Below are 12,138 nucleotides of genomic sequence, written 5' to 3'. Positions count from 1 at the left end.
CATACAGCTCCACTGAAAATCAATGGGAGTTAAGCCCCTAATTACTCTTACAGTTCTGACCAAGTATTTTAATTTTTTTTTTCTTTAAAAACTATAAATTCCACCCTCACTTTCAAACAAACCTCTCCTGCTCATAGCTTTTTCCAGTCCTGTATTTCACTATAACTCTTCTTGACTATTGCAACCTGCAGTGCCCTGGCGCCAGCAGCACGTATCTCTGAAGTTTCCAAGATGCACTCGTGTGTCCCTGGAGCTTGTACCGCTCACTTCAACAACTGCTCTTCAGCCTGTTCGACGCTACCGGCTCCACGAACAGGCTGTTGCGACAAACTCCTCTAATACGACAGTCACAAGAGAAGACAAGGTTACAGATTCTGAATGAGTTCATGTCTAAAGTCAGTATTAAGGAAGTTTCACACACGGTTTTGCTCACAGATTTTCTCACAATGCCTAGGACTGATCTGAGTTTCCAAAAAAGTGAGTTTTTAATTATGAGCAGAGAAACAATAGCTCACTTCGACATAAGAAAGAATAAACCCACTATTTTTCCATGCTTTGTAATACAAACATAGGTTGACCCATTAGCTTTAAAGCTTTCAGAAATATTAAAACTGAAATATACAGGTCAATTTCCTTTTTGGTTTTTAAGCCAGACCCAGAGACTGAAAAGTTTCAGACTAATGGCTACTTTAAGATGATAAAAGGCGATAAAGTTTTTGAACTATGAATCTAACGCTGCCAGAACAGATTGATTCCATAGTAAATTTTTAAACGGAAAGTAAATTTTTAAACATCAACTAAATACGAAGCGTTTAAATCAGACCAGAGCGTTAACTGCACGCTCATTCAGAAGCGCTACAGGGCCTATAATTTATCACACTGCACATATAGATCCACCTGACTTTTCTCACTTTTTTCCATAGTGTGCGTGTTCAGAATGCAAATAGGGGCCAAAGTACACCTGAACAGCATGCCTACCAATTCCAGAGACTTCCTATGTTTAACGTGAACCAGACAGAATCAATACAAACTGCAAAAATTGACTAGAAAATGCCTTTTTTATTATTAGTATTATTATTATTTACTCTGTTCATTAGAAACGTAACCCTGGAGGCCAGAACTATGATCTTGACCTTTTGGCAATTGATGACAACAGAATTATGATCAGCGGGATGCTGACTCCCAGTGTTTCCCAAGCACCTTCTGCAGGAACTGGAGGAACATCTTGTATACATTGAGCATGAAACAGAAGGTCCCTCAGTTCATCAACACCACAGTGCCCAACAGGCACTGCTCTTTTGAGAAACGTTAGTCCTAGACTCAGCAGTTTGCCTGAATTTCAACCAAATGAAGCCTCACAACTGCTAAAACCAGACGAAGGGTAACCAGACCTGGCCTGGCACTGCTGCTGACGCCCTTGCGCACTAACGCAGACCCTGTGAACTCGACTGAATGGGCAAAGCATCCCAAAGGTCGGGGAATAAAAGCTGTTTCAGACCACCCCATTAAGAGTCCACCCCAGCATCCGTACAGGCTGCCGGCGCCAATGGTATGATTTGTAAGCAACCTCAGCAATCCTAACAGCCACTGAAGTCTTAAGACCATCTTGGGATTTCCATCTCAGTTCTGTTCCAGATCCTGTACTGGATTCAGGGCCGTGTTCTATGCTCTTCAGGATTCTCCATCCCAAGACTGAAGTTCAGGTTCCTGCTGCCCAGAAAAATCTGGAGAAAAACTGTTGGTTTGAAATCACGGTAGGTAAGTCAAACCTCGCCAAAACCCAACTACTCTGAGGTATCTCATACTTGCAGTCACTTCACCTCTAACTAACTTGATTTCTAAACTGGAGTTAAGCAACTTCAGTTTAGTAATCACTTTTCAAGTATTTATTTATTTTGTTGGGGGAGGAGAGAAAAATCAAGCTATTTAGCTTTCCAAGTATTTAACATAAAACCCAAAAGAGCTCCATCTGGCAACCAGCAGGATTTCTAAATAATCTAAATAGTATCTACATAAGAACCAGCCCGTCTATGGAGTAAGACAACTTCAACTTTTACAGCCACAAGAAGCCTTTATTAACATAAAAGGAAATTATAAAAAATTGTTAGAACAGGAACAAGAGTCTGGCAAGCTGACAAAAGACCCCAGGAATCTCTGCATTAATCTTGAAATGCTGCTTTTGACTTTGTTGGAATATAGCATCATTCACTGTGGTTTTAAGAAAACAAAACAAAACAAAAAAAACCCTTAGGTTCAAAGGACTCTAGTACAATAAAACCAGTTCTAGGAAAAGATTCAGATTAATGAAAGTCAATATATAATTCCTTGCTTTGCAACACAAAATAACCCCTACAATTTTAACATAGTTTGTAGAATACATTAGTACTTAATTACACAGACTTCACTGAGTCATGGATGAAGCCCTTCATGCCCATAGATATCAGTCTTATTAAGAAAATGTTTTAGAATACTGCTTCTAATTATGTTAATTAAACATACCTTTGAACTACTCTTATATAGAAAGTTTGATAATTCATAATTCTCAAGTAAATAAATGCCTCTCAGAGTACACAGTGTTTATTTTTCCAAGTTATTCAGATGAAGGATCTGGCCTTGCGCTCCATACCTTGCCTGTGTATTTTTCGGCCCGTTTGTGAATGATCCAAAGCTGGGGGTGTTTTGCTGTCCTGTGTGAAATATTTTACTCCCCCTGATGCTCCTGTCAAGTTGCCTCTGGGATTTTCTGTCAGGTTCTTAGCAAAAAGTCAGAGTGAAACCAGCGGACCCAAAACTCCACCGCATCATGGTGATGCTGTGAGGACAGGGCAGCCTCAAAGCGCTGCATTTTCCCTGTCCTTGGGCTGCGGGGAGAGAATTTCTGCCTTTATCATTGCCCATCTGGCACCTTTCACAGGCAGCAAGAACAAAGAAGTAAAATGTACTGGTCCCTACCATCTGCTTTTGCTTGTAAAGTCTACAAAGAGCCTGATGGGGGGGGGGGGGGGGGGGGGGGGGGAAATTAAAAAAAGAAAAAAAAACACAAACAGACTTCATTTCCCACCAAGCTGTTCTGGCAGGTACACATTTTTGCCTGGACTCCTGACATGTCTCAGGGCAACCCCAGAGGCTGCGGGTTCCCTACGGCAAGGCAGCTGCCTGACACAGAGCATCCCAAACTCACCCAGCCCCACATCTCCACTCACAGGCATCCAACCGCCCGGAAAGAAAGGTTGCATTGTTTGAGCTTTGCTTCATTGGATCAGCCTCTGTTTTATCTAGAATAGGAAAATTCCTCTGTGTTTAATAGGAGGTATTACCCTACAGATTTTCTCTGGTTCCACCTCCTTTCCCATCAGCCACATCCCCCTCTTGCTGCAAGGCTGCATACACCATGTGTTGGCTCGACCCCTTCTGTCTCTGACAGAAATTTGGCCAAAAAGAGCAGATTTTCTGCTACTTTGATCATTTCCTGTGGTAAAAAGTGAAGGGAATTATCTGACCCATGGTCTTTTTTTCGTAGTTTTGAAAAATAACATGGATTTACATTTGCAAGTTCCCTTAAATAGCGTACTTGCTTTTCAATAGCATTTTGCTGCTAGTTTCCTGGTTGTCTTACAGAACTTATTTTATTTTTTAGAACCAGAAAACACATTGCTCCAACCTCAAATTCAGAGATACAGCTGCTGTATGAAGTCAAAAACAAACTTTGCTATGATGAAGCTGCAACCAAAAGGTAATACCAAATTCACAGACAACACAAGAATGACAACTTCTTTCCTGTTAAAAAATTCTTACATTTAAAAAATAAGCTTAATTCTTTTTTGGTGGAGACAGTGTTATTTTTGGCTACAAATATGCATTGCATAGCGTGTTTAGAAGTAAGTTAACCCTTTTATTAAATGCATTATTAGAGTAGGTCTATGATACATGTTATATAAGCACCCAGAAATATTGATTTCTTTCGTCAAAACTGCCAAGCTTCCAAGTCAGAAAACACATCTAAGCCTATGTTGAAATCGTGGCACTACCTGTTGACCTAAATGGTGTAAGCATTTGGGCAACAAGGGCCTAAAGTATGATGCCAAGTGATAATCAGTGACCTCGACATGGCCCGCGATGACACCCTGGAAACTAGTTCGCCATGTATTTTTTCTGTCCCAGAGAGTACAAAGTAAGTGAACAACATGAATATACCTACTGAAATAATGTTTTATATCAGAGTTAACATTCTATATGAGTACACTCCAAATAAATTATCACAATATACATTTAAGTCTTTATAAGCGTGGCACTACAGCATTTTTAGTAGTGGAGCTGCATACTTTCGGCTCAGAAAATGCTACAATGTGCATATGTATATATAGACTTTTTCCTGTTAATCATTTACTCAGAGTGCACAAAAACAGTTGTACTTGTTAGCATGAAAAGCTTTTTTTTTCTTCCCCTAACTTTGCTGTGCTAATTACATGAATAGCACAGATTTTGACAGATACTCTCTGAAGCTGAGACCAGGGAGCACATGGCTCCCTTTGTGTGAGTTCTACCTTGGAAAGAAATGGTTGAATATTTTGAAGTGTTAAAAATGACAGTTATTTTAAAATGTTATAGTAAGTTACTCTGTGAATTTACTACTTGTGTGTATATATATAAATATTAATCAGCCTGTTAACTAAAATCATGGCCTGGCTACATTTCATGTTTCATTTTATGAAACTGAATCTCCCCAAACCCCACACACCTCAAAATCAAAGGGAGACCTAGAGCAGTCTGTTTTCCTTCACTGAAAAGTAAAATAAAAAGGGGAAAGGAAACACATACTTATTGATATATGTATGCATGTACTTCACTTTAAAATATAATCAGAAAGGGGGGAAGAATCTGCAGTATCCTTGCTAAAACAAAAATTGCACTAAACCACTTAAAACAAAATCTTACCACAACAAATCCTGGCACTATCATTGTTAGTAATATATTTCCTTTCACATGCACATGTAATAAAGAGGCTGCACTCTGATCCATATAACCTCAATAATGTATAAATGAATCAAAAAGAATCTAATTAGTTCAGCAGCACCAAAAAGTAGAAACATCAAAAGAGCCAGTGGGATGTTCTTTTTTTTTTTTTTTTTTTTTTTCTTTCTCTTTCCTGTCAGACACTCCACAGAGCTGCCCTTCAGAACCCTCTGGTTTGTATCTGGAAGCAGGCCTCACAAATGTAGGTCACAGAAACTTAAAGGAACTGGAGCTAAAGGATGCCATCCTGTACCTGTACCCTCTCGGAGCAGCGCTGCCCCGCAGCCTGCCCAGCACCATCTCCGCACGTCCCACACGAAGTTCTGCACCATCTAGGATCTATGCGAAGGAAGGGTGGAGCCCGTTCCTCACCTCCTGTCTGCAGCCACAGGAGATAGCACATCCTGAAAGCATTACGTTTGCCACAATCCCCTTTTCCTCCTTCCCCTCGGCGCAACTGCGGAAAAGACGGAAGGGTAGATTGGGACGGTATCTTGGCTTCCACAGAGACATGCTACAAGGCAGGGAGATAGGAAGGACGGTTGGGCGGACAACCGCAAATGCCACAGAGGCACAGGACCTCCCTGTAGATGGCCTTGGCCTCCTGTCATTCCCTCCGGAGTCCTACAGCTGTTCCTGCCATCCAGATGGGAAAACGTGTGTGCATGCAGGGCTGAGAGAGCCTCTGAGGAAATACCTGTGGAGGCATCTACGTGAAAGTTAGAACACTGTGTGTATTTATTTATTTATTTATGGAAAAAACAGTGAGAGAACTTTTATAATATGCCATATAGGTGCAGACATCCATGCCTTTGCAGCATATACTGAAAGCTTATATTGCATCAGAAACAGCGTAGCGAGAAAATCATACCCCAAAGGAGCGTAGCTTGGACTGATTTTTCACAAAGAAAAGTCCTAACCATGCAATTCACCGAAGGCAGGTAAGTTTCATTTAAAAATAAACAAAACTTAATACTAGGGTCCACTCTACTTAAGTCAAGGAATTATTTTTTCTAACTTTGAAGATATGGATATATAAGCTTAGCTCGTACGTCCTTCAACATGATGTATTTGTCCACTACCCAGTGATGTTTCCCTCCCTTTTGAAATTAAAAGCACCACATGCAAGAGAAACAATAATGCTATAAAAAGGAAGACCTCTCACTACTCCAGGACTGTTTTGTATCCGAAACCAAAAAGTTTACTTGTTCAGAGGAATAAATAGAAGAGTATTTGTACAGTAAAGGTTTTAAACATAGTAACAACATTCTTAAGGTACATTCTCCAATAGCTTTCAACATTGTTCAATTTGCAGACATAAAAAACCAAACCAACCAACAACATCCAGTTATGCAATGGAACTGGGCAGATAAACAAAGCCTCCTTGCCAGAAGATTCACTCTCCTATTTACCTTTCATGGAACATATAGAAGGCAACAGATTCCACAGGTCCACAAAGACCAGGCTGAAAAAAAATCAACACTGCCATCACAGGAACTACCGCAGCATACCCCAAGGCCCACTCGCAATTCCCAAGCAATTCAACTGGAGGTGGACTAGGCCTCAAAAGTTACTAACTTTTCCTGTTATCTACATCATCAAACTTACAACTACTTTGACAGAAATCTGCACTGAGGAGCTCCAACAGAAACCTCTGAGGAATCCAAGGTCCCACTCCGACAAACCTTGACAATCCTAAGCAGGCACACAAACCAGCAGGACTATCCAGCAGGGTAAAGTTTTTTGAGAAATAAATGAATATGGAAACTCACAAATGTAACACAGATGGCCCGCAACATCTGCAGGAGTTAAAATACAAACACTTCTCACAAGATAACACCAAATACTGACAAAGACAGACAAAGCCAGCCCATGCCCTGCCACACCAGCCGCCAGCACCGGGCAGAGCCACCCCAATCCACGCAGCACTGCCCAGCCTGCCATAAACACAACCACAGAGCATCTCTGTCAGAGGCGTCCTGAGGAGGAGGGGTAGTACTGGGAAGGGACAGGATTTATGAAAATAAAAGAACTGAATTGAAGCCTGTATGCTGCTGTCTAGAACTAGTTACATTTGTACCACCCATTCCCTGGGGGAAATGACTTACAATGCAAACAGGCCTCGTTGTTCAATTATTCAAGTATTAAGAGATTCACAGAAAGACATCTGAGAAACATAACATTTTAATAGATGAAATAAATACTCCAGTACATGCAAGATAAAAACTGACATTGGAAAAAAAAAATTAAAAATCACTTTTGTTATAGTGTAATTTTTTTGTTTGTTTGTTTGTTTAAACACTCACAGTAGCTTTTCCCCCAGTTTGGAAATTAACACATGGAAAACATAATCACAACCTCCAGTCCTTCCACTCCTACACACCAAATGCACTTCTAACCTAACACTTGATGAAAAAAAAAAAAAAAAAAGTCATACAAAACAAAAACAAACAAAATAGTAGCTACATCCATCATCTATGTGTTGTTGGTTTTTTTAGTTTTTTTAAATGAGTGAGAACTGAGGTAACCTTTTTCCTGCACAACCGAACAGTAAAATTTAGAAGGGAAATTTCGGAAGACAAGACAAGACAAACTTTAAAAACCGCACCCAGCGCGATTAAAGCTTTTTTTCCCCCACTTTTTTTTTAAGATGCCCCCACCTCCCGACATATAAAAAAAAAAAACAACCAAACTTTTAAACAGTTATTACCATTTGTGTGAAGACCTTGTTGAATAAAGGAAAATTTATCTGCAGATACTTGCTTGCCTTTAAAGTAAAATAAAAAGCCCAAACTGGCTACCTTTATTAGTACGTATAGTTTGAATATGTTCTGCTTCTTCACCACATGAAATCAAAGGATTGGGCTCATCCAAGCAAATTCTTTGGTATACCAAAAAGGGGTGAGGAGGTGGGATATTATTTTCCTTTATCAGTGACTGGGATCTAAACAGAAGATGTGGGGGTTAATTCACAGAATTGGAGTTCACTGGCGGTAAAGTCCTGGGTGAAGATCTTTCTCTTAGTGCCTGAGATAACAGGTTGCAACCATCCGAGACGGCGCAAGCTGAGTTCCTCAACCTTTCCCTGTAATCGCTCATTTTGGTGCTACTTTCGGGGTGTTGGGCTATATCCCTGAGGCATTGGGTCAGGAGCACACAAGCAGATACCACACTCATGGCTCCTCCTAGGATGGCAGTTTGCACAGCTTTGCCCTCCGGATTGATGGTGGCAGCTTTACCCAAAAACTGGGGCTCAGTGGCAAAGCCCACCAGAGCATAGACAGACTGCACCAAAGGTCCGCTGAACAAGACGCATCGGTTCCTGGTCAGCTCGCTGGGTGAAGTCTTGACCTCCTTGACACACGCCAAGAGGGCAGAGGCGCTGGTGCTCATACATTTGACACTGAGTTTGAACTGCTCCTTAGCAAATTTATCCTTGGATTTCTCACTGGCCAGCACGCAGGCGTCTGTCAGGAATTTCAAGTTCTTGGACATGTTCTGAGAAACCTCCAGCAGGAGCTGAGGGCTCATATCTGCCAAAGGGGTGGTCTTCAAGACCCCGCAGCCGTGCTCCACCTCATGCCTACATCGGGTCACTTTGTAGCGATCCACCAAGCCAGGCATGGCAGGCTGGGCCCCCGGAGTCTCCACTGCAGCCAGGTAGGCAGCGTGGGCAGAGCACTCGGTCAGGGAGACCACCAGCTCCCCCATCTCCATCAGGCTTTCCCCCACCTCCCCGAAGCGTCCCATGTTGAGCTGGCTCTGGACGTCATGGGTCAGGATGGAGAGTCCTTTGGTCCTGGCAATGATCGTGTCCCTGCACTTCTCGAAGGACTCGCCGAAGACAGACAGGCTCTCGGTGTTCACCGGCCTGGTCTCGCTCGACAGCAGCAGCAGATCGGCCACCAGTTGCATCTTGATCTTGCAGTGGTCGCAGATAGAGATGAGCTTCTTCCTCTGCAGGGAGCTGCTGCTGGGGATGCCGCCGCCAGACACCTCGCTGCTGGACTTGCCAGAGCCACCGCTAGCCATAGCGCCGGGGGGGCACTCGCATGCCGCTCGCTACCCCGCTGCCACCGTCTCTGCCACCGCCGCCCGAGCAGTCCCGACTGAGCCCGGCAGGATCGCTCTGCCTGTTCCGCAACATCATTCCATCAATGGCCGGGAGGCACGGGAGGGCTCTGGGCGCCGGGGCTGCCGCTGCTGCGGGGAGCGAGCTCCGCCGGGGCGCCCGCCCCGCTCCGGCGCCAGCCCTCGCCCCTACGGCGCTGCCGCGGCGGGCCGGCGCTGGCCGGGAGCCCCCGGGCCCCGTTCCGTCATCGTGGAGCTGAAAACGTTATTTCTTTTTTTTTTTTTTTCTCCTTTTTCCTTTTTTTTTTCTTTTTCCCCCGCACGTTGTCTCCCCTCCCTTCCACCACCTCCTCCGGCTTCCCGGCGGCGGGATCCTGCGCAAAGTTCCCTTTACCGGCCGGAATACCTCAGAGCCGCCCGGCAGTCGCGCGGAGTTGGGGCGCAGCCCTCCGAGTCGCTACTGCGCCCCCGGGCTCCTCCGCTCGGCGGGCGCCGGCCGGGCGCAGCTCGCAGGGGCCGGAGGGGCGGCGGCTGCGCACCATGTGCCGCCCCCGGCCCCGCGCCGCCGGCGGCAGGAAGCGCCGCCGAGGGTGTGGCCGCCCGCCGCCCCGCGCCGCCACAGCCACAGCGAGGGGAGGGCGCACCGCGGGGAGCGCGGGGGGGACGGACGGGGAGCGGGACCGCGGAGGGGGGGGGGGGGGGGGGGCAAGGAGAAACAGAAAAAGAAAGAGGGAGGGAAAAAAAAAAAAATCCACCGGATCCGGGCGCTGGGGGCGGGCGGGACCCGTGCCCCTTCCTTTCGCCGCTGCCTCACTCCTTCCTGCCTCGGTCATCGGCGCGGCCGCCGCGCGCTCGCTCCCCGCCGCGCTCCATGCCGCGCGCCCCGCGGGCTCGGCGCCGCCGGCCCCTCCTCGCCCGGCTCCCGCTGTGGCCGCCGCCGCCGCCGCCGCCGCACCGACTTAGGCGCTGCCCGCAGACAAGGGTGGTGGCTCCGGGCTACAGCCGCGGATGCTGCGACCCGCCCGGCCTTGCGCTCCTCCTGCCATCTTTTCTGGCTGAGTCGCCAACTCCCAGGAAAAAAAAAAAAAAAAAAAAAAAAAAAAGGAAAGAAAAAAAAACAGGGGGGAAGGAAATCTTCTTTTAAATTCCCTTTCTCAGGCTTTCAGACAAACTACTGGGAAGCGGCGGCTGCGGCGGATCTGCCAGCCAGACGCTGCACGGCTCCGAGGGAGGCTCCCCCCTCCCCGTTGCCTTTGCTGTAACCTCACTTAAGCCTATCGAAATCTTTTGTGCGGTGTCACCGCCCTGCGTTTAAATCCTGCCCTCCCCCCGCGCCCCGCGCCCCGCCCGCCGCCCCGCGCTCCTCCCAGGCGGCGGGGGCAGCAGCGCCCTGCAGCGGCCGGCACCGCCCGCGGCCCCCAGGCGCGCTGCCGCCGGCGGGAGGCGAGCCCCGGGCTGCGGGGGGCTGGGTGAATAAATAAGCGCCGGGGCGGGGGGCTGGAGGGGGAGGCCGGCGGGCGGCCGGCGAGGAGCAGCGGATGGGCCCGGGCCGGTGCGGCCGTGCCGGTTGGGCGGGAGCGCGGCGCGCAGTCGGGTACCGGAGAGCGAGGAGATGCCGGGGGAGGGGGGGGCGCTGAGCCACCGCCCTCCGCCCCAGCCCGCCGGGACACCGGCGTCCCGCCGGCCGGGCCCGCTGCGCCGGGCAGCCCGCCAGGTGAGTTCGGCGTTGCGGTCAGGCCTGCCGCCGCTCGGCGGGGCTCGGCGGGGCAGCAGTGCCCAGCGCCCGTGGCGGGCGGGCGGGCTTTGGGGGAAGGGTCCCCCCGCCGCCCCCGGGGGGCTCAGCCTGCGGGGGCTCAGCTGCAGAGCCCAGCCCTTCGCTAGTCATCGTCGGTGCCGTCGGAACGGCTTGGGGGGGGTGTGGTGTTACCGCATCTTTATTGACATGGAAATATTTCCCTCCGCGCTGGGCTTGACCCATTTTTTTAAGCCAATGACGGTGCATTCGGTGTGCTTCCCTCCCGTTTCTGTCGCTGCCATGCAGACTGGTTACCGGGACTGGGGTTTAGGAGGGGGGAGGCAGCACACCCACTGACCCCGGTGTGCTCGGAACGCCTCGGCAAAGACTGTCTCCTCCAGCCTGTGCCCAGCCTGCAGCACATCGGGAACTGCGCTCGACAATTCTCATCACTAAAATGTGATGTGATGCTCAGTACATCTCAGGCATTAACGCCAATGCCATTACACAATAATAAAATTAAAATTACTAATCGGGCTGGAACAAGTTACAAGAAGATGGGTTTAATGCTGCCTGGGATGCTTCCAAAGGGAACATATAGTTTGGTAAATAACGGTGATGAGGATGTTTCTGCCCCACACATCGGATTCTCTCTTGGTATTCATTGTCTCCGTCAACATAATCCTGAATAATCAGAGTTCGTGTTGAAACCACATCTTACATTTGTTATGTATTTTGCTGCAGCTTAAGCTGCAGCCAAGTAATAACATCTTTTTGCTCCTTTCAATGAGACTTTTAAGTTAGCCGCTTCATTCTAGGCGTTTACAATGCATTTAGCAGGCTACAGAAATCCAGGAGTGCATTTAGCCCAATTCACCGTTATGCTCATGTCCTGCTATGGCAGGGCTGTAAGTGACCTTGAAATAAACGAGAATCAGACCAGCTCCTCACTGGCAGGCCAGATCCAAGTGTCCCGGCAGAAACAGCGCCCTTCTCACAGACTGCTTATATTGAAGGAGCTTCAGACGAGTTTATTTGTACACATTCTCACCCGCTAGCTAGAGGAACCCCTGGCCTCCTTGGCGGCCCTGTGGAGCATGACGTGAGCGGGATGAACACAGATGTGGAAGTGGAGGGTTAACAGGATGTGTGCTTCTGGGGGGTGGGGGGAACCCTGGCCATACAGCCGGGCTTGAGGAAAGGGGCAGATGCTGGTCTTTGGGTGTGTCGACAATAGGGCACTTCTCCACCCATCCCTCCTCACAGAAACTGCGTGAGGGAAATTCTGTTTACTTGAGTCAGATTATAGCAGTTTAAAG

At 47.7% G+C, this 12,138-nt stretch overlaps 2 protein-coding genes across 2 annotated transcripts; one reads left to right on the top strand and one right to left on the bottom strand.

The window, feature by feature from the left end:
- The first annotated feature begins 3,640 nt into the window (after positions 1-3,640).
- Positions 3,641-7,302, top strand: LOC121091616. Its single transcript, XM_040601619.1, has 2 exons — positions 3,641-3,733; positions 5,154-7,302. The coding sequence occupies exons 1-2, from the start codon at positions 3,688-3,690 to the stop codon at positions 5,735-5,737; spliced, it is 630 nt and encodes a 209-aa protein (XP_040457553.1). The 5' UTR covers positions 3,641-3,687; the 3' UTR covers positions 5,738-7,302.
- Positions 7,182-9,349, bottom strand: TLNRD1 (talin rod domain containing 1). The gene has a single exon (XM_040601618.1). The coding sequence runs from the start codon at positions 9,043-9,045 to the stop codon at positions 7,978-7,980; it is 1,068 nt and encodes a 355-aa protein (XP_040457552.1). The 5' UTR covers positions 9,046-9,349; the 3' UTR covers positions 7,182-7,977.
- Between the last annotated feature and the right edge of the window lie 2,789 nt (positions 9,350-12,138).

This window comes from Falco naumanni, chromosome 7 (genome assembly GCF_017639655.2).
Source record: "Falco naumanni isolate bFalNau1 chromosome 7, bFalNau1.pat, whole genome shotgun sequence".
Classification (NCBI taxonomy): domain Eukaryota; kingdom Metazoa; phylum Chordata; class Aves; order Falconiformes; family Falconidae; genus Falco; species Falco naumanni.
The sequence above is the reverse complement of the archived record's forward strand: the minus strand, read 5'-3'. Positions and strand labels throughout refer to the sequence as shown.